The following is a 19,251-nucleotide window of genomic DNA, read 5'->3' as shown; positions in this document are numbered from 1 at the left end:
GGTTGTATGACACTGGACAAGTCACTTCACTCTATTTGCCTCAATTTCCTCATCTGTAAAATGAGCTAAGAAGAAAATGGCAACCACTCCTGTAATCTTGGCAAGAAAACTCCAACGGGGTCTCAAGGAGACAGTGATGTCTGAAATGACTGAACAACCGCAACAACAAATGTAAATAAACCTTAAAATACCATATAAAACTGCTATAATTGTTGCCTAGAAGGGAATGTGATTAGGTTCTTGGTCAAGGCATTACCCTCATGCTCACCTGTGCCCCACAGATAGAGAATGACAGAATAAAACTGGCCTTTCTAAATGGTCTGCATTATTGCAAATAATATTTCCTTCCTTTATCAAACTTTCATCACCCCATGAGCTACTAATAGCTTCCTAAGCAGCATCAAATTTTAATCTCCCTTCTTCCCTACCATGCCCCCTGTTCTGCCTAAAAGCAATTCATGCTGCTAGATCAGTGGCAGGCCAGTCACTAATGTACTAGATGACCCCCAAAGCATCAAACTATTCTGATGCATCCAGCTATGAGTAAACAGAGAAGAGAGTGCAGAGGGAAAGCAGAAAAAAAAGGGGGGGGAGGAAAGAAGTAGTTGCTTCTAATGTCCTCCACGAGGTTCTAGATTTCCCACTCCAAAATGGAGGCAACAGACCCTAGTTTCTGGGATACTATTAGGTCTTTCTGCAGAATTTTTGGAAGAAAGAAGTGTATGATAATGAGACCTTCTTATGGCAAAGGTATCTATTGGGGTAGTTTGGCTAGCAGAGTGGTTTTCCTTTTATATCTATGTGTTGATGGGGAAAAAAGTCTTATGCATTGGGCTTTACCATCTTTTACTTGAGGTCTTGAGTAAAACATACAAAGGTCTGAGCAGAGATTACTATGTCTAACAAGATTAGAGACAACACTCCCTAACACCTTCCTTATTCTCTTGGATATGACTATGTCAGAGGTCATGGGACTCTGGCAGTAAGTGGGTGTTTGACCTTGACATTATTCCCAGAAGATATTTTACAGGGTAATTCATTTAGAATTAGAAGCTTTAGCTCCATCGTGTTGTCTCCAGACAGATACTTTTTAAGAACCCTGGTATCCTTATATTTTATATAATTAATAAATAGTTCTATTTAGAAGCCAATAGTAGTCAAAAATGAGAAAGAAGGATTAGGTATCCAAATAAACAAAATGAAACAATATGGCAATAAAGCTTTAAGGATGTGTAGGATAGGCTAAGAGTAGGGGGGCTTCAAATTCCTAAAGGAATGAGTAGATCGGAGTAGAATAGAAGATAATTTAAGGCAGGATCCACAGGTCAGAAAAATAAGATACTGATCTGAAATACCACAGGTTCAGAACCATTGCATTTACCCCCAGCCCTGCATAAAACTCTAGTTAATACTGGTCTTGACCCATCTCTCTTTATCCAGATCTCTCAAGAGTGTCCCAGAAAGTAATAAGCAAGAGACAGCTATGAGAATTAACTCAACATAGTGAGAGGCATTAAAGAAGAGAGGGAGAGATAGTAGTCTATGTTCCCCTTGACCCCACAAAAGATACTGGTGAGGAATCTACTCAGTTCTTACCATGTTACCATTCCTAACTAGTGAAATAATAAGACTTCACATTTCTATACAGCGTTTAGGCTTACAAAGTATTTTTTTCCTCACAACATCTCTAAGGTAGGTAGAACATTTATTATTGTCCCTCTTATACAGTTGGTGAATGGCAGGAATGGCAGAAAGCCATGAGGAGAATATTCTTAAAAGGATCTTCACCAAATCCCAGTTCTATTGCTCTTCTGGGAAACGGTTATAGGCTTATGGAAAATGAACAGAGTTTAGAGCCCTGTTCTAATATATGGGGCATCCTGTGTGTATAATAGTAGCATAACAGTAAAAAACTTATCATCAAAACACCTAAATCTGAATCCCAGCTCTGTCACTTATTAGCTATGGAATTTATTCAAACTTAATCTTTCTAAGCCTTAGTTTCACCAACTGTATAAGAGGGACAATAATAAATGTTCTACCTACCTTAGAGATGTTGTGAGGAAAAAAATACTTTGTAAGCCTAAACGCTGTATAGAAATGTGAAGTCTTATTATTTCACTAATTAGGAGACCCTTATATGATACTGCACATCATAGATAATAGATCATAAGTTTTATATTCAGGAAGATCTAGATTCAAATCCTGTTTCTGGTACTCATTAACAACAATAAACAGTGTATTCATTAATAATGGAATTAATTTAACATGATAAATACTATTTAATTACAATAAGCAAGTCTCGGAACCCTAAGAAGATCTTTACTTATCTACTATGTTATAGATGGATTGCAATTTGCTTTCAGGAGGGTGTTTCCATGACCACTGATTCCTGACATAATGAAGATAAGACTTTTAAGGACAAAGACTTGTTCATTTTTGTTCATTGGTTTTGCTACCCAGTATCATGAATGTGCAGTAAATGAAGGCTGTGTTTGGTTTTGGAGGGTCTCTTTATCCACCAATGCCATGCCAGTCTGGTTTAAAGGGATCATTCCAGTAAAACTATGCATTGGTATTTTCATGATCCTGAAGTAGTTATTAATTCTGTACCCCTCATAGCCCTTCCCTTTCACCCTTCAAATTGATAAAACTGCCCAGGAAACTTTGTCTAAGGTAGAATCTCCTCTTTCCAAACCTTCTATAGAGCCCAAAGGGAAGAGAAACCCCCAAAGTATAGGCCTGGGCAACACAGAATAGTATGCCTCAGCTCCAGCCCCAGGCTTAGGCCTTGTTTTCCTTTTCATTTCCATGATGAAGTGGTTGGATCTGCAGCCTGAAGTAGCTACTGTTGGCATCCCAAGGCCCCAAATTATGATGACTAATTCCTACCGATTTAGGCTGCTCTGGAGCCATCTGTGGCGACATGCTCTGGGGGAACAGGGAATGGAAATTCCCTTCAGACAGAGCACAGTCATACTCAAAGCACCCCCTAACTCAATACCACCCCACCTCTGGGGGGGGGGGGAGAAGGGGAGGCTACAAGAGCTCTGTGTTTCAGCCAATCAGTGGAACTCCTTGGTCAAAGTGCAGACTCAAGAATGTCTACCTTTGTTCCAGTGGCACAGACTAGGTTTGCTTATTCTCCTCTTCTACCTAAAACCCATAGGGCCCCAAAGGCATTTTACCGTGGCATGCCATCAGCATAGCAGCCTAAAGATCAATACATTATTTTGGGAGACAGAGTAGAGAGCGGGGGTGGAGCAATGGAAAGAGCACCAGATTTGTAGTCAGAAGAATTGGGATCTAAGCCTGGTTCTGTCATTGACTATGTAGGTGACCTTGGGAAAGTTAATGCCTCTCTCTGGGTTTTAGTCTCCTCAATGGTAAAATGAGGAATTTAAGACCCTCCTCTGACTCTAAGTCCTATGTTCCTATGATTCCATTGTCCAAGTGTTTTCATAAAAGCAAGCCTGCAGCAGACTATTTAGCCAATATCCTTCCTTGCCTAGGCTCAAGGTCCCTGGTTTCTCATATCAGTTTTTCAGTAGAGAATAACATGAAGAATCCCTTAGGAACTTGAGTCTTCTGCTCCAGAGGATTTTCTGATGTATTATATGTCATCCTGAAAGGAAGCTGGGTGGTGAAGTGGATAGACTTATCTTCCTGAAGTGGATAGAGTAGATAGACTTATCTCCCTGAGTTCAAATCTGTCCTCAGATATTTTCTAGCTGTGTGACCCTGGACAAGGCATCTCACCCCATTTGTCTTGGTTTCCCCATAGGAAAGAATGAAAAAAAATGGCAAACTGCTACAGTATGTTTGCCAATAAAACCCCAATAGGGTCATGAAGAGTCAGACATTACTGAAAATGACTGAACAACATCATCCTGACTAGTATCCTGTAACCTGAATAATGAGAGTAACTCCCTTTATCAATCAAACTTTTGGCTAACTCATCAATGACTACCAAACCCATTCCCCTTCCCCATTATGCCACCAAGAGTTTGGTGAGAATCCCTCCTGAAGTGAGGCATTTCAAAGGGAACCTGTAGTCTAACCAACATTGCTTGGGGGTATTAGACATGTGACAAATGAGCCTGATGCAAGCCTTACACACAGCCCCTCATTAATTAGCAAAAGGCTTTAATCAATATGGTATTTTTTGCCATAAGTAATTAATAATTGCAGCTTAACTACCTCCTATAATTAAATTTTCATTTTTCCCCCTTGAGGGTCATTTGATTTTTATTTTGATTAGCTCCCAACACTAAATTTTACTGATTTGGAGATTACCAGGAGCATCTCTTTCTAAAACTATTTCTGACTTTTATTTTTCCCTCCCCACTCTTCTTGCCCCTCTTTCCTAGGGAGTTAAGGGTCTTAGGTAGGTAATCATTAAACCTGTAGTTAGGAAGATATGCATTCAAATTTGACCACAAACACTTAATAATTATGTGACTCTAGGTAAGTCATTTAACCTCTTCCTGCCTTAGTTTCCTCAAATGAAAAATGGGGGTGGTAATAGTGGTACCTACTTCCCAGAATTGTAGTAAGGATCAAATGAAATAGTATTTGTAAAGAGCTTGTCACATAGTAGACATTTACCTTGTTTCCCTCCTTCCTTCCTTTCCTTCCTCCCTGAGTCACTGGGTGTTAACTGTATCCATTCCTTCTCTCATAGCTGGTCCAGCCAGTGGATGTTTTTGAACATTAGAGTAAAGGAAGGAGAACTAGAACTGGACTTCTGGAGATCTGGGTTTGAGCCCTAATTCCAATATTTGCTTTTGGTAATACAATGGGCATCAGAGTCTCCACTGTCTAATGAAGTCAGTAATACTAATGTTACTTACCAAATAGGGTTGTTAGGAGTAAATTCCCTTACTGACTGCCCTGATCCCAAAGGGTGCCCAAAGGCCCAGGATAAGCAGGCTGCAACAAGCCCTCCCCCTCCCCCAAGAAACCATCAGAGTTGGGGTTCCAACCAGTGACACCTTCTAGCAGGGATTAAGGTGGAAAGAATCACTGTGTCATCAGATACTGAGGATAGAGAGAATAACCTGGAAGCCAGTGTTATTCAGTTTTTCAGTTGGGTCTGACTCTTCATGATCCTATTTGGGATCTACTGGAGTGGTTTTGTCATTTATATCTGAGCTCATTTTACAGATGAGGAAACTGAGGCAAACAAGGTTAAGTGACTTACCCAGTGTGACACAACTAAGATGAATCTGAGGCCAGACTTGAACTCAGGATCATAAGTCTTTCTAACTTCAGGTCTGGCACTATAGCCACTATCCTACAGAAATCACCTACATAAATTTTCTTAGCCTTACTTTCTTCATCTAGATGACAGGGATAATCCTCCTTTCAATTCCTAATTCACTAGGGAGTTGTCATGAGGGTAGTGTTTTGTAAATTGTAAGGTGACAAAGAAATGGGAGCTTAATGTTCAAAATGGGATACATTCTCCCTTTCCTCTTGTACCTGAACCCTGGAGGTACATTTCTGTGTCACAAATTCTACAAGGGGGAGATTTTCAGAAGGGTTGGGGGGTACTCCTTTTCTCTTTCCTTGTTCTGCTCCCTCAGGATCTCATAGTAACTTCCATTCAGACTTCATTCATCAACCACAAAAGTAAAAGAATAAAAAAAATCTCATGAAGCCTTTTACCCCAAACCCAGAGATGGAACAAAATTTCCCCAGTTTCCTTGGAAAGGAAACATGCCACTCTGAAGACAAATGGAAGGACGGCAAATGCTCTGACACTGGAAAATACTCTTAGTCAGGGAACACAAATGGAACAGCAGGGGATTCAAGGAGTCAGGAACTCAAAAAGATAGAAAACAAGGGAAACAGGAGTGATTATGAATCAATCAGACCTTCACCTCTTCTGACAGGGAAAGCCTCTCTTTCAGGAAGTATTAAGAGTGGCAGTTGCTTGGCCTTACTATAGCAGAAGAATTTATAGGCAAGTCTTGAAGAGGCCAAGACTTAGACTTGAATAGGGATGTAAGACTTTGAGAGTGGCCTTGCATGCTGTAAGTTCCTTGATAGCAGAATCCATGCTCTTTTGCCTTTCTTTCTATCGCCAGCTTGTAATACATTCTTGGAACATAATAATCACATACTAAATATTGACTATTTGTTAACTACCATGACTGAGGGCATCTGAAGGGCAATCTTGTCCTCAGTTTGCAGGTGTGAGGTGTCCTTGTTATCTCACCTCAGTAATATGGTTTGAGCTAAAAAGAGGGGACTTAGCCATGGATTCAATTCACTCTCTTTCCTGGGGATCTTAACTCTTGGGGGTTCTTTGAGCAAATTCCAAGCCACAGGTTGTTGTCCCAAGTCAGATCCTAATCTTTTGAAGCCATGGTTGACTTTTTGCTCCTCAGTGGCCTTTTAAGAAAAGGACATGATGAAAAGACCAGAACACAACTTAGGCTGGTACCAATTAGCCTTTTATTGATGTTATGAAAAAGGAAAGAGGAATGGGGATGGGAGCGAATATAAAAGACAATTATGTCTTAAATTCTGCAAAGAAGTTTAGCACCCACATCTAGTACTAGGAATGGGACAACTAGTAGCCTCAAGATTCCACATCTTATATTTGGGAGTCTAGAACAATTGGATAATCATATGAATAGGTTCTAGGCAGTATGGTATGGGCAGTGGGTGGCACAGTGCAGGATGTGGAGTGAGAAAGATTCATGTTTCTGAGTTCAAATCAGGCCTCAGATTTATTGGATGTATGACCCTGGGCAAATTACTTCACCTTGCTTGCCTCAGTTTCCTCATTTAAGGAAGTGGCAAACCACTCCAGTATCTTTTTTTTTTCTTTTTCTTTTTCAGGGCAATGGGGTTAAGTGGCTTGCCCAAAGCCACATGGCTAGGTAATCATTAAGTGTCTGAGGCCCGATTTGAACTCAGGTACTCCTGACTCCAAAGCCAGCGCTCTTATCCACTGTGCCACCTAGCCACCCCCTTCCAGTATTTTTTCAAGAAAACCCCAGAGGGTTACATAGAATCAGACACAACAGAACAACACAAAGCAGTATGGTGATACAAAGAATAGAGCTCCCCATCTGGAAATGAGGTTGCTAGCTCCAACTCTGCCACTAGCTAGCTAATGTGATCTTGTACAAGTAACTGCCCCTACTCTGGAAATGAGTTTTTTTTTTCTGTTAAATGAAGATTAGATGATATCTAAGGTCTGTCTCTGCACTAACAATTAAAGACTTGGGCGCTGTAACACCCAGTCTAACAGAAAAGCAGAATGGACAGAGTGCCAGGCCTGGAATCAGGAAAACTCAAGTTCCTGAGCTCAAATCCCACCCCTGACATTTACTAGTTATTAGACCCTGGCCAAGTCACTTAACCCTATTTGCTTCAGTTTCCTTTTCTGTAAAATGAGCTGGAGAAGGAAATTGCAAACCACTCCAGTAACTCTGCCAAGAAAATCTGAAATGCCAGAACAGAATCAGAAACAACTAAATAACAAACACACAAAAGTGATTGTGGGGGGCGGTGGGGGGGAGGTTAGTTTCAGTGTCTTGCCTAGTGTAGCAGCATTGAAAGCAGCAGTGTGGAGACAAATTAAATTAAAATTAAGACCTCCATACTCCCCAATCCCAATTCCTTTCTCCCTATCTCCACCTTCTAGCAATTGCCCTCTATCATCCAGGTCACTCAACTTGGTCTTGGCAAAGAGCTGGTTTTGTCTTTATTTTGTTTTTAAAGATTGTAATTAAGGTCTCTTGAGTGGGAGCAAATGTTCAGTTCCCCCCTCCCCTTCTCATTCTAGTTGAGTTCATCTTAATTAATGCTGGGGAGAAAGGAGGTTTCCATAATCATCTCTTTGCCCCTTTTATATTCCCAGATCTCCTTGGAGAACATCATTAACTTGCTATCCTCTCTCCCTCTTCTTTGGATTCACAGTTTCTTCCCTGGAGAAGGGACAAGGGCTATAATGGGGATCTGCCAGATACAAGGAGGTAGTTACCTTTTGTGTAAAATACATGCTGCTGGGCCTTAACCTTCTCAGTACTTTCTCCCAAGGTCAAGCCACAAGGAGCTAAGGGTTCCTGTTTTTTTGTTTCTTTGTTTACTTTCTTTTCTCTTTATGCCCTTCAGGATCTTCTAGATTCACCTCAAAGATACAACTTCACTTAGGGAGGAAAGAAAGAAGCCACAGTGAGTGTAATCCCCAATTGACACACCCTCCACCAAACCAGACACACCCACCCACCCACCCCACTTCTACAGGGAGATACTGGAGTAGTCTGAGAGCCAGGATTTTTCCTCTGTTCTGGGTACACCAAGGACAAAACTTCTTTTCATCTCCCTCTCCCCCCACCAAATTAATATATGCCTAGTACATAGAAAGTAATTATTAAATACTTGTTGATTGATCAGTTGATGTCTATATACATTAAGGCCAATGTAACTCAGGAGACAGTGCAAGGGAGGCAGGTTAGAGGAAAGTAGGATTTTGTGATGGGTATTGGGGCAAGGTTTCTCAATGATCCCTAACTACATTGAGGCTGCATACATCATCAGTACACACACATACGTACACACGGGTACAAACACACACACACACACACACACACAAACACATTGTGCATACTCAGATCGAATAACTGGATCTGGTCAACATACCCTACGACGAGGTGTGTGTGTATGTGGGGGGTTATGTACAAGGATCTCATTCGCAGTATGGAGGAAGAGGTAGACCTGGATATGACGGATCTAACTGACGCACCCCCTTTTTATGCCTCCCTCCCAACCACAGTAGCCTGGCCACTGAGAGGTCGAAGAGCCGTTCACAGGTTGTTTTCCCTGCCGTGTCCGACCGAGACACACACAGCTCTGAGGAGGGAGATCTCCCAGCCCCCGGGGAGCAGAGCTTAAGAAGGCTGTGAGCAGGTTCGAGACAGAAACTCTCTCCCTCTGCCCCCAGCTCTGCTCTTCTCCAGCCGTGGACAACGGTACGACGGGTTGGGGGGAGAATTCGGGATCTGGGAGTCTCACGATCTCTCAGCCTTCCCCTCCCCAATCCAGTTCAATTCAGATAGCGGTTCTTCTCTCCACCTCTCGGTGGTGAAGTCTCGACTTATCTCCTCTCCCCTTAGTACAGGCGCCCCGGAAAGATCTTATCCCAAATAGGGGCTCTCCCACTCCTGTCTGGGAAAGCCCTGGGGCGGATTCTGCAGCGGTCGCTAAATCCATGGCTGGGTCCCCCCAAACCCCACGTGCCTTCTTCTTACCTTGGGCTCCGGCAGCACGGATCCGCAGCAGGATCAGCAGGGTGCACGACAGTAGTCCTTGCATAATGTCAGGAAGTCGAGGTGCCCCCTCCGGGCTTCCCCGCCTCGTTTCTTTCCGTTTTATAATCCCCGTGGGGTCCGACGCCCCGCGGCTTCTTCCCAAGGCGAATCAGTGGGGGCCTCAGTCCTCAGGGCCGCGTAGGCGAGAGAAGGAGCACAAGGGGTGACCCTCTAGTCTCTTCCGAGCTCCGTCTCCCAGAAGACAAAGAGCAACAAGGGGTTGGACGGGCTGGGAGGGTTAGCCGCCCCCCGCCCCTCACTGAGATTGAGCACTTCCTTTTCAGTCCCCTTCTCCCCCCAAAAGGCTGTGCCACCACGGCTGCTCTCCAGCGGAGCAGCAGCCTCAGCTCCAGCTCCTGGAGAAATGGACAACTTTAAGAAACTTCCTCCAGTGGCCACGTTGCCCGCCCCCCACCCCCTCCACCGGCCCGCCCGCCCGCCCGCCCCCTGCTTCGGATTTCCAGGCGAAGTCCAGGCTCTTTGAAATGTTTGGCTCCCCCCTCCCGCTACCAGCGGCAGAGGAGGGGAGGGGGCGGGAAAGGTGGAGAGTGAAGGTGCTATTTTGGGGTGCCGAGGTTTGGGGCTGGGTTAGCACATCGATCCAAATCTTCAAGTTTTCTTCTCTTTTTTTAACTTCACACAATTCATCGAGTCGGGCAGAGACCGCTGCGACTTAAAACACTCCCTCCCCTCTTTATTTTCCTGCGCCCCGACCCCAACCCGTTTGGAATAGAGAATTCACGGGTAGATGTAACGCCGAAGGAAGCTCACGCCTACCCAGCTAGCAAACTTTGCCCGTTCTGCAGCCTGGTGCGGAGCTCCGGTCGCACCACAACCGGACCAGCCCCGATGTCGCCGGGAGAAGTTGGTGTGGCTGAGGGGCGCCCTTGGGCCGGCGCCGGGGGAACTGAGCGCTCCGCCTGGTCCGGAGGCGCCAAAGACGGCCGGCTCTGCCCTCCTCCGGAGTCCGGCCCCAGCCCGGGAGGACAGATCCAGGGAAGACGGCAAAGCTGCAGTCTAGCAGGCGCGCAGCCGGCTCCCCCCGGCTCCGCGCTCTCGGGGAAAGAGGAGAAGCACCTTGGTCCCCACCTCAGCCGAGCCGCCGCGCCCCCGGCCGAAAGCTGTTCCGTCTGGCCGCGGAGCTACTCGTCCGATTCAGCCCCTCTTCTCCTCTTCCCCGGGCTCGGCTGCAGTGTGAGCCGGGGCTGGAGTCTCCGCCGAGCCGGGAGCGGCGGCGGGAGGGGAGCCGGGGCCGGGGACGAGCGCGGCGGAGGCGGAGGGAGAGCCGGAGAGGGGGGCCGAGCGCTACCCTGTGGCCACGACTGGAGAGCAGCCCTGCGCGCTTAGAGGGGGGGGGGGGGGCCGGGGCCGCGAGTGAGCCCCGCACAGACACAGTCTGTCTCTCCAGTGCCACGGCCCCAGCGTCTCCGGAATCCGCTTGCGTGCAGTGGGTCACTTCGAGCCCAGAGACGGTCCTATATGACCTCCAATCGCATTGCCTCCCTCCCCAGCGCTCTTCTCAGGCTCCTCGTCTCGCCCCCTCCCCCAATTTCACCCCTAATTCATTAAGGTGGGGGGGGACCCACCTCCTCACACACGCCCAGTCTGGCTTAATGCCTGGGTAAGAAATGGCATGGCGGAGACAAGCCAAGGCCAACAGGGTAGGGGAGACCGAAGGAGAAGGTCAGGAGCAGAGTTCTCAGATGCCCGTTCAAAAAGGTTTGGAAACACTTGGAAAGGGAAGAGGGAAAATACAAGATTGCACTCCATAGGAGGCGCGAGAACGTGGCACTGGAGCTCCGGTCACCTCGTGCTCCCTCCCCTCACCGCTCCCCCCTTTAGGAAAAGCAAAAGGAGCCACCCTGAGTCATCACAAAGCGTTTGCTCGCCCTGGAGCTAGGTTTGGGGGGGAGGGGCGGGGTGGAAAGAAGGTCCCCCTTACCTTGTTTGGAAGTCTCAACAGGTGATGGCGCTGTAGCAGTTCCTCTGGCTCTCAGTGTCTGCCTATTTCTGTTGCAAATCAAAGGACTAGTGAGTGTCGGCGTGGCCTGGAGATAGACTGCGGCTAGTCTCTGAACTCTGTCTTTCCTGCCCTCGGAGTATGACACCCCATCTAGTTCAACCCCTCATTCTGTGGACCCCCTTCCCTCCTTTCGCAGCTAATTCCCTTCACTGGCAAAGGAAAATTAGTCTCCACACTGAACCAGGGGGTTCTTTACCTGGGATCCTGTGAACTTAAAAAAATTGCTTTTGATAGCTTTCAATATAATTGGCATCCTTTATAATCCTCTGTATCTTATGTATTTAAAAGAATTACTATCAGAAGGGGATCTCAGGCTTGCCAAACTGCCAAAGAACACATACAAAACATTAAGAACTCCAATCTAGAACATTTTGTTACTTTAATCTCAAAGGCCTTGGAATAAGAAGCATGGACATTTGATGAAAAGAGCCCTGGAGTTTGGTCACTCTGCATTCTTCTCATTTAGACCAAATCTGATAGGTTCTCATCAAAACCTCCACCTCATCTTAGTTTCAGACACCCCAGGCCAGCTCTGATTAGTAACTGCATGAAATGAAAGTAGGCAAGGATGTAGCAGGTCCTTTATTCTCCCCCTCAAACAGACAGGTAGACTCTGTACCACCTTACCTAAGGTCGCTCAAGGCATGGACTTCAAAGGTTTCTCCTCCTCCCCAGCTCATAGATACAAATTGGCAGAACAGTCTCTGTTACCAGGGACTCTTGCTGGGTTTGGTCCAAGTATATTAACCCTGATGTGTTCCAGGATGCTGACTCATAGAGCCAGATTCTTAAGGTGCTTCTATATCTCAACTCAGGGAAGAAACAATAGATATATCACTGCTAAGTTCACAGAAAAAAGTAAAAGGTATAAGTATACATTTACTTACGCAGGTAAACATAAACAACTGAGTTCCCCAGTGATGATTCTTATAATGACTTTACTCCCCCAAATGGGGGAGGAGATCTAGACTGGAGTTTGCTGGTGGCCAGTTACAGATTTTGGTCTAAAAGTGTAGACATGAAGCACTGCGTGTCACAGCCCAACTCATCCATTCTTTTTCAGATATTTAACACCATAGCTTATTGGGGGGGGGGGGATTTACTTGGAGATTGGGGAGGTGTCTGAGTTCTCTCTAACTTGAGAGGTCTCATTTCAGGCTCCAAGACACCCCCAACTCAAAAGTAGAAGAGCTAGAGCTATGTCAAACCAGAAACTCTTCTAACAAATTGATTGTTGTTCAGGCACTTTAGGCTTGTCCAACTTTTTATGACCTCAATTGGGATTTTCTTGGCAAAGATACAGGAGAGGTTTTGCCATTTCTTATTGCAAATCCTTTTACAGAGGAGGAAATTGAGGCAATCAGGGTTAAGTGACTTGCAGGGTGGGGGAAGCTAGGTGGCACAGTGGATAGAGCACCGGCCCTGGAGTCAGGAAGACCTGAGTTCAAATTCGGCCTCAGACACTAATAAATACCTAGCTGTATGACCTTGGGAAAGTCACTTAACCCCATTGGCTTAAATAAAAAATAAAATTAAAAAAATGACTTGCCCAGAGTCACAACTAGGAAATGTATGAAATCAAATTTCAGACCAAGGAGGTCAACAATTTAGCTTATCTCTATCCTTGCTTTATGAGTAGTAAGGTAGTACAGTGGATAGAGCATTAGACTTGGAATAGGGAACTCATCTTCCTGAGTCCAAATCCAGTCACACTTCCTAGCTATTTGACCCTGGTCAAGTCACTCAATGCTGTATATCTCAGTTTCCTCCTCTGTAAAATGAGCTGCAGAAAGAAATGGCAAAACTACTCTAGTATCTTTGCCAATAAAAATCCAATTAGGGTTACAGAGAGTCGAAAACAACTGAAATGACTCAAGAACAACCAAGATCATATAGGCAACAAGTGACAAAGCCAGGATTTGAACTCATTTTCTGATTTCATATCTAGCACAATTTCTCCTACACAGCAGTTAACTTCTAATGGGGTTGTTGTTCCATAGCTGGTTTTTACAAATCTGAGTAAAGGAGGGCAAGTCTACAGGAAACGATTCTGGGATAAAGTATTTAAAAAAAATTTACCCAGTTAAGCTGCTGTCCATAAAATACCCAGAACTCCCTGCAGTTCCTACTAATCTTCATCAAAATTCACAAAACCTTTAATGAGTATGGAAGATATCACACTTCCCAGAAAGTAACACACACTGAGCTCTCTAGGAGCTGCTTCCTCATCCTCACATCCCACACACTTCATTTGTGGAGCATAATATTCATAGGATTCTATTTGTCAAGGATGTACAATTTCATGGGTGAAGAGATTATTTATTCCAATCCCTCATTTTGTTGTTATTGTTCAGTCATTTTTAATTGGAATTTTCTTGGCAAAGAGTGGTTTGCCATTTCCTTTTCCAGCTCATTTTGCAGATAAGGAAACAGAGGTAAACAGAGTTTTGTGACTTGCCCAGGATCACACAATAAGCATCTGAGGCCAGATTTGAACTCAGGAAGATGAGTTCAATTATTCTCAATATAACCTTACCTTTTTTATTCCTCAACTCTGTCTATGCAAACTACTAAAATCCCTTCCAGAGCTGAGTTTCAGCTCCTCAGGGCAATTTTATCCTAATACCTATCCAGATATTTTTGCATACCTGGGAAAATTTGTACCCCTTGCACAAGCATTCCTACCCCCCTGTCTTTTTGTTTTGGGTGGAACAGAAATGAATTCCAGTTCAATAAAGTGACATAGGCTGTAACGGGTCAAAGATGTCATTACATTATCTTTGCTTCAAAACCCTTTTCTGAACCTATTCCTGTGAAGGACCCACCAGTCTTAAATCGGACAAGTTAACTACTTTGTTGCCATCATTTACTTCTCATACTCTCTCCTTCCATATATCCAGTGGGTTGCTAAATTGTGCTTTTAGTAGTTCCCCATCTGTCCCCTTACACAGCCACAACCACAGTTCAAGCCTTTATCCCTCTTATCTAGACAAATTCTTGTAGTTGTTCATTTGAGTCCAATTCTTCATGACCCTATGAACTATATTGTCTCTGGGTTTTGTGGCAAAGATACTGGAGTAGTTTTCCATTGTCTGCTCCAGTGAATTAAAGCAAAGAGAGGCTAAGTGATTTGCCCAAAGTCACTAGCTAGTAAGTGTCTGAGTCTGGATTTGAACTCAGAACTTCTTGACTCCAGGCCCCGTGCTCTATCCACTGAACCATCTAGGTGTCCCTCAACAATCTCTACAGCTCTCTCTTTTCTCAATCTATCTATCCTCTACTCAGCTGTTCAGGTCTGATCATATCATTCCCATACTCAGTAAAATACAGTGGCTCTCTAATGACTCTAGGATAAAATATTGTTTCATCTTTATCTCATCCTTTTATAATTATTAGTGGGCAGATGGGTGGCACAGTGGATAGGTGGCAAAGAGTGCCAGACCTGAAGTCAGAAATGTCAGAGTTCAAATACAGCCTCAGACAATGACTCTAGGCAAATCACTTTGACCTTGTTTGCCTCAGTTTTCTCATCTGTAAAATGAACTGAAGCAGAAAATGGCAAACCATTCCAGTATCTTTGCCAAGAAAACCTCACAACTGGACAATAACAATATATAAAAATTTATCAGGTTGTTGTGTGTGTGGGGGGGTGATGAGTGTAAAAATATTCCTATTATAGAGGTGCAATCAAAAAAAAGGATAGAGATCTTTTTTTCTTTTTATTTTCTTGGTTTTTGCAAGGGAATGGGGTTGTGACTTGCCCAAGGTCCCACAGCTAGGTAATTATTAAATGTCTGAAGCTGAATTTGAACTTGGGTCCTCCTGATTCCAGGCTGGTACTCTATTCACTGCACCACCTAGCTGCCCTCCAAAAGTATAGAGATCATAGTTCTTCACCATGTAGCTTCTCTAACAGTTTAGAACTGAATAGTCATGCCCATGCCACAAAAGAAAATGTAGAGATACACTGTATCCTGGGCAGAGAGGGAGGAGAACAAGGCAATAGGTTTACCTCATTCTCTCAAAAGAATAGAATTCCTCACCCCACAAAGCCCATTTCACGTAGAAGAGATAATAGCTAAAGGTCATATTTGGTGGAGAGCTTGTTTCTTTTTCTCCCCCCTCTCCTCAAGGGAAGAAAATAGAGAGATATGATTCAGATTTTTAGCAGTTATTATATACTTTTTTCCTTCTTCAAATATAACAAGAATTGGAACAGCTTTAAGAGACATAAACAGACCACATTCTCAACTAGAGAAAGAAGATGGAGCAGGAACATCATCAGGTCTTGGAAACTTGTTCTTCCTTCCTTCCTTCCTTCCTCAATGCCACCTCAAACTGACTCAGATGGCATAGTATGTAGCTGTTGTCAAAAAAAAGATCTTTTCCAATAGAATCTGAGTGGGGGAGGGTTCAGGATGGTGATAGGAGAACATTCAATGAGGAAAAAAGCATCAGATGAAAATGCAGTGAGGATTTGAACCAGAATACTTTCTAGGGAGCTCAGTGTGAGATCTAGCTCAATGCTAAAGGATAGGTATAACCTAATGGCTTCTGTTTGTTCTCTCAATCCCTGTGATAGAAGGATTGTGTTGTAGATAATTAGTGACTTAGCCAGGAAGACCTATCTGTGTCCTAAATGTACTATTGTAGAAAATGAGAAGAAACACTTTATTGTTTAAGATTCCACCACCAGCTCTCACTCTGACATCAGGATGGAGGGGAGATTTCTCTCCCTCTCTTTCCCTCCCTCAATCTCTGTAGCAGTGGCAGTAAAAAGATTTGCTTGCCTAGGGGAGGCTGAGAGTAGACCTCAAAACTCTAATTGCCTCTTCTTCTGTTTCTTTCCTAGAGCACAGATCACTAAACAATGATCCTGAGAAATGTATGGTGTTGGCCACCTGAAAGGTTTTGACTTCCTGAGTCAGTCCTTAAAGGTAATTCCGGTAACTACCTCTCTTTTTGGAATGAAAAATGAGCACTAATTGGATCCTTCAGAACCTGAATAGACTAAAGAGCCATTCCTGGTTGACTAGGAGAGATAGACCTTGTAAAGGAAGGAAATAATAATTTATTAAGTACCTGAAGAATTTATTAAGCAGTAGGTGCAGCTAGGTGGTGCAGTGGATAGAGCACTAGGCCTGGAATCAGGAAGATCTGAGTTCAAATCTAGATTCAAACTGTATTAGCTGTGGGACCCTGGGCAAGTCTCTTAAGCCCTATTTGCTTCAGTTCCTCTTGAGGAGAAGGAAATGACAAACCACTCCAGGATCTTTGCCTAGAAAACCTCACAGACTTGGGGTCACTCAGAGTTGGACCTAATTCAACAACAATGTAGCAGGTACTGTATTGTTTTAATAATAGCTAATCCCATTTATTATTTGCCAGATACTATGCTAAAGTACTTTACAATTTTTATCTCATTTGATCCTCACACCAGTCCTGGGAGATAGGGGCTATTATATCTCCATTTTACAAGTGAGAAAACTGACTTGCTGAGGGTCACACAAAATTCATAAAGTTCTGAGGTCAGCTTTGAACTCAGTATTCTTTGACTCCAATCACTGTACTACCTAGCTATCGCTAATGTCTAGTTGTTACAGATAATATAGATCTAAGGTGAAAGTAAAGTATCTGGCCAGCAAGTCATAGGAAATTATCTTTGTCTCTGGGAAAGTATAATGTGTGGTGGGTTATTGTTTTATGTTTTAAGTATTTGTTAATGCACACTTATGAGTCTTTTGTATTTTAAGTATTTATTTTGTGGTAGAGGAAATCAATAGCTGTCCCATATCTATTTTGTAAACTGAGTACCATATCTTTTTCAAAAGGAACCTAGCTAATTGCTTTTCAAGGAAACCTTAGGACTGTGCCACACCCTTCCCTGCTGATGTGAGTCTGTTATATCATTGCTGATGATCTTTTACAATACCATAGCAAAATAGATTTCTATTTATTAACTGTTAAATGGATTTTGATTGTCTCATTTTGTTCTCATCTTAAACCTGAATAAGAAGATTGACTAGAATTAGACCAGACTTAAAACAACAAGCATAGGGTATAACAACTGTGGAGATGGAAAATAAAATGCTATGTTTGAGGAATAGTATAATAAAAGCTAGTTTTTCTAAACTGCAGCAAGCTTGAAGGGGAATATCATATAAATAGATTGGAAAGGCTGGTCAGAGTCAGGATGTAAAGGTCTTTAAATACTTAACATAGGAATTTGGTTTTTTCCTAGATGTAATAAGGAGTCACTGAAGTCTTAAGGTTTAAGGAAATCACATTGGCAGATGTGTGAAGGATAGATAGGAGATGCGAGAGATTTTAAGTATGAAGACTAATCAGGAAGAATTTGCAATAATATAGATGAGACAGGTAATAATCTGAACTAAGATGATGATTATTTGAATGGAGCAAAGGAGATGAATGCCAGATACATTGTAGAAGTAGAAATAACAATATTTGTCAATTTATTAGATATGTTGCCTGCATTAGAATGAAAAGTTGAAGATAACATCTGGGTTGAAACCCTGGATGACTAAAATGGTGGTACCATTGACAGAATTAAGGAAGTAGGAAAGAGAGGTATGAGAAACCTAGAGTTAAATTTTGGACATATATTTGAGATGCCTATCCAGCTTGAAAAGTTCAGAGACCTGTTGACATGGGACAAGAGCTCAGGAGAGAGATGACTGGATCCATAGATCATGATGGAGTCATCCACATTGAGTAGTAAAACTCATAGAATCTGATGAAATTACAGAGAGAGTGGAGAGAGAAAAGAAGAGGACCAAGGACAAAGAACTGAAGTATAACTACAATTAAAGACAGGGATATAGTTGATGATGATTTAGCAAAGGAAAACAAGAAGTAGAAGTCAGAGTGGTAAGGGGAGAAGTGAAAGAGCAATGTCACAAAATGAGAAAGTATCAAGGTAGAAAATGGTGGTCAACAATGGCAAATGCTGCATGGAGGTCAAGAAGGATGAGTATTGTTATTTGGAAAATATCTAAACAAATCAATACATACTAATCTAATGAAATATTGTTCTGTTAGAAAATATGAAAATTATGAATATAAAGAAGCACCTATTACATCTCTGGAGTTAAGGCTACTCTGAAGCGATGCAAAGTGAAGTACATAGAATTAGGAAAACAATGGTCATAATGACTACAACAATACAAGTTAAAGAACTACAACAAAAAGTAAACTGAATGTTGTATAAATAGCAATCAGAAGAAATATTAAAAGGTACTTCCCCCTTTTCCTCAAAAATGTGAGGGAACTATGGGTATGGGACACTATAACATCAGATACTTTTAATATATTGATTAGTTTTGCTCAAAATTCCCCCCCCCTTTTATTCTTCATTATAAGGGATGGTTGTCTGAGAAGGGGAAAGATAAAGGGAAGACTACATTAGGAAATAAAGTGATTCCAGAGCTAAAGATATTAATAACTTCTTTTTTAAAAGATGAGGAATGAAAAAAAGGTTGTCAGTTTGGGCAATTAAGAAAGCACTGGTAACTTCAGAAAGATTAGTTTCAGATGGGTGATTAGGTCAGAAGTCAGACAGCAAAGGGTTAAGGAGTGAATGAGAAGTGTTGCCAAGGAATGCTGATACATTTTTTTTAGGAGTTTGATGAGTTGTCAAGTCCTGTCAATTTTATCTTCACTATGTCTTTTAAATATCCCTTTCTCTCCTCTGAATGCCACCCCTTTGGTGCAAGCTTCCATTACTTCAAAGTGGGGCTATCACCACAACCTGGTCTCCCTCCCTCAGATCTGTCTTCCCATTCCAGTTCATTCTCCATTCAGTTGTCAAATTGATTTTTTTTAGGTTTTTACAAGGCAAATGGGGTTAAGTGGCTTGCCCAAGGCCACACAGCTAGGTAA

General features: G+C 43.0%; 1 protein-coding gene across 2 annotated transcripts in view; it reads right to left on the bottom strand.

Annotated features, from left to right (window-relative positions):
* Positions 1–9,670, bottom strand: part of SDK2 (sidekick cell adhesion molecule 2) — a 442,394-nt gene extending 432,724 nt beyond the window's left edge. Inside the window, exon 1 of one of the 2 annotated variants that reach the window (XM_074224650.1) lies at positions 9,270–9,670. In XM_074224650.1, coding sequence (XP_074080751.1) covers positions 9,270–9,333 — 64 coding nt within the window. In that variant the 5' untranslated portion in view covers positions 9,334–9,670. The remainder of the gene's footprint in view (positions 1–9,269) is intronic. The other variant, XM_074224651.1, reaches the window with a different exon arrangement.
* Between the last annotated feature and the right edge of the window lie 9,581 nt (positions 9,671–19,251).

This window comes from Macrotis lagotis, chromosome 2 (assembly GCF_037893015.1).
Source record: "Macrotis lagotis isolate mMagLag1 chromosome 2, bilby.v1.9.chrom.fasta, whole genome shotgun sequence".
Taxonomy (NCBI): domain Eukaryota; kingdom Metazoa; phylum Chordata; class Mammalia; order Peramelemorphia; family Peramelidae; genus Macrotis; species Macrotis lagotis.
The sequence above is the reverse complement of the archived record's forward strand: the minus strand, read 5'-3'. Positions and strand labels throughout refer to the sequence as shown.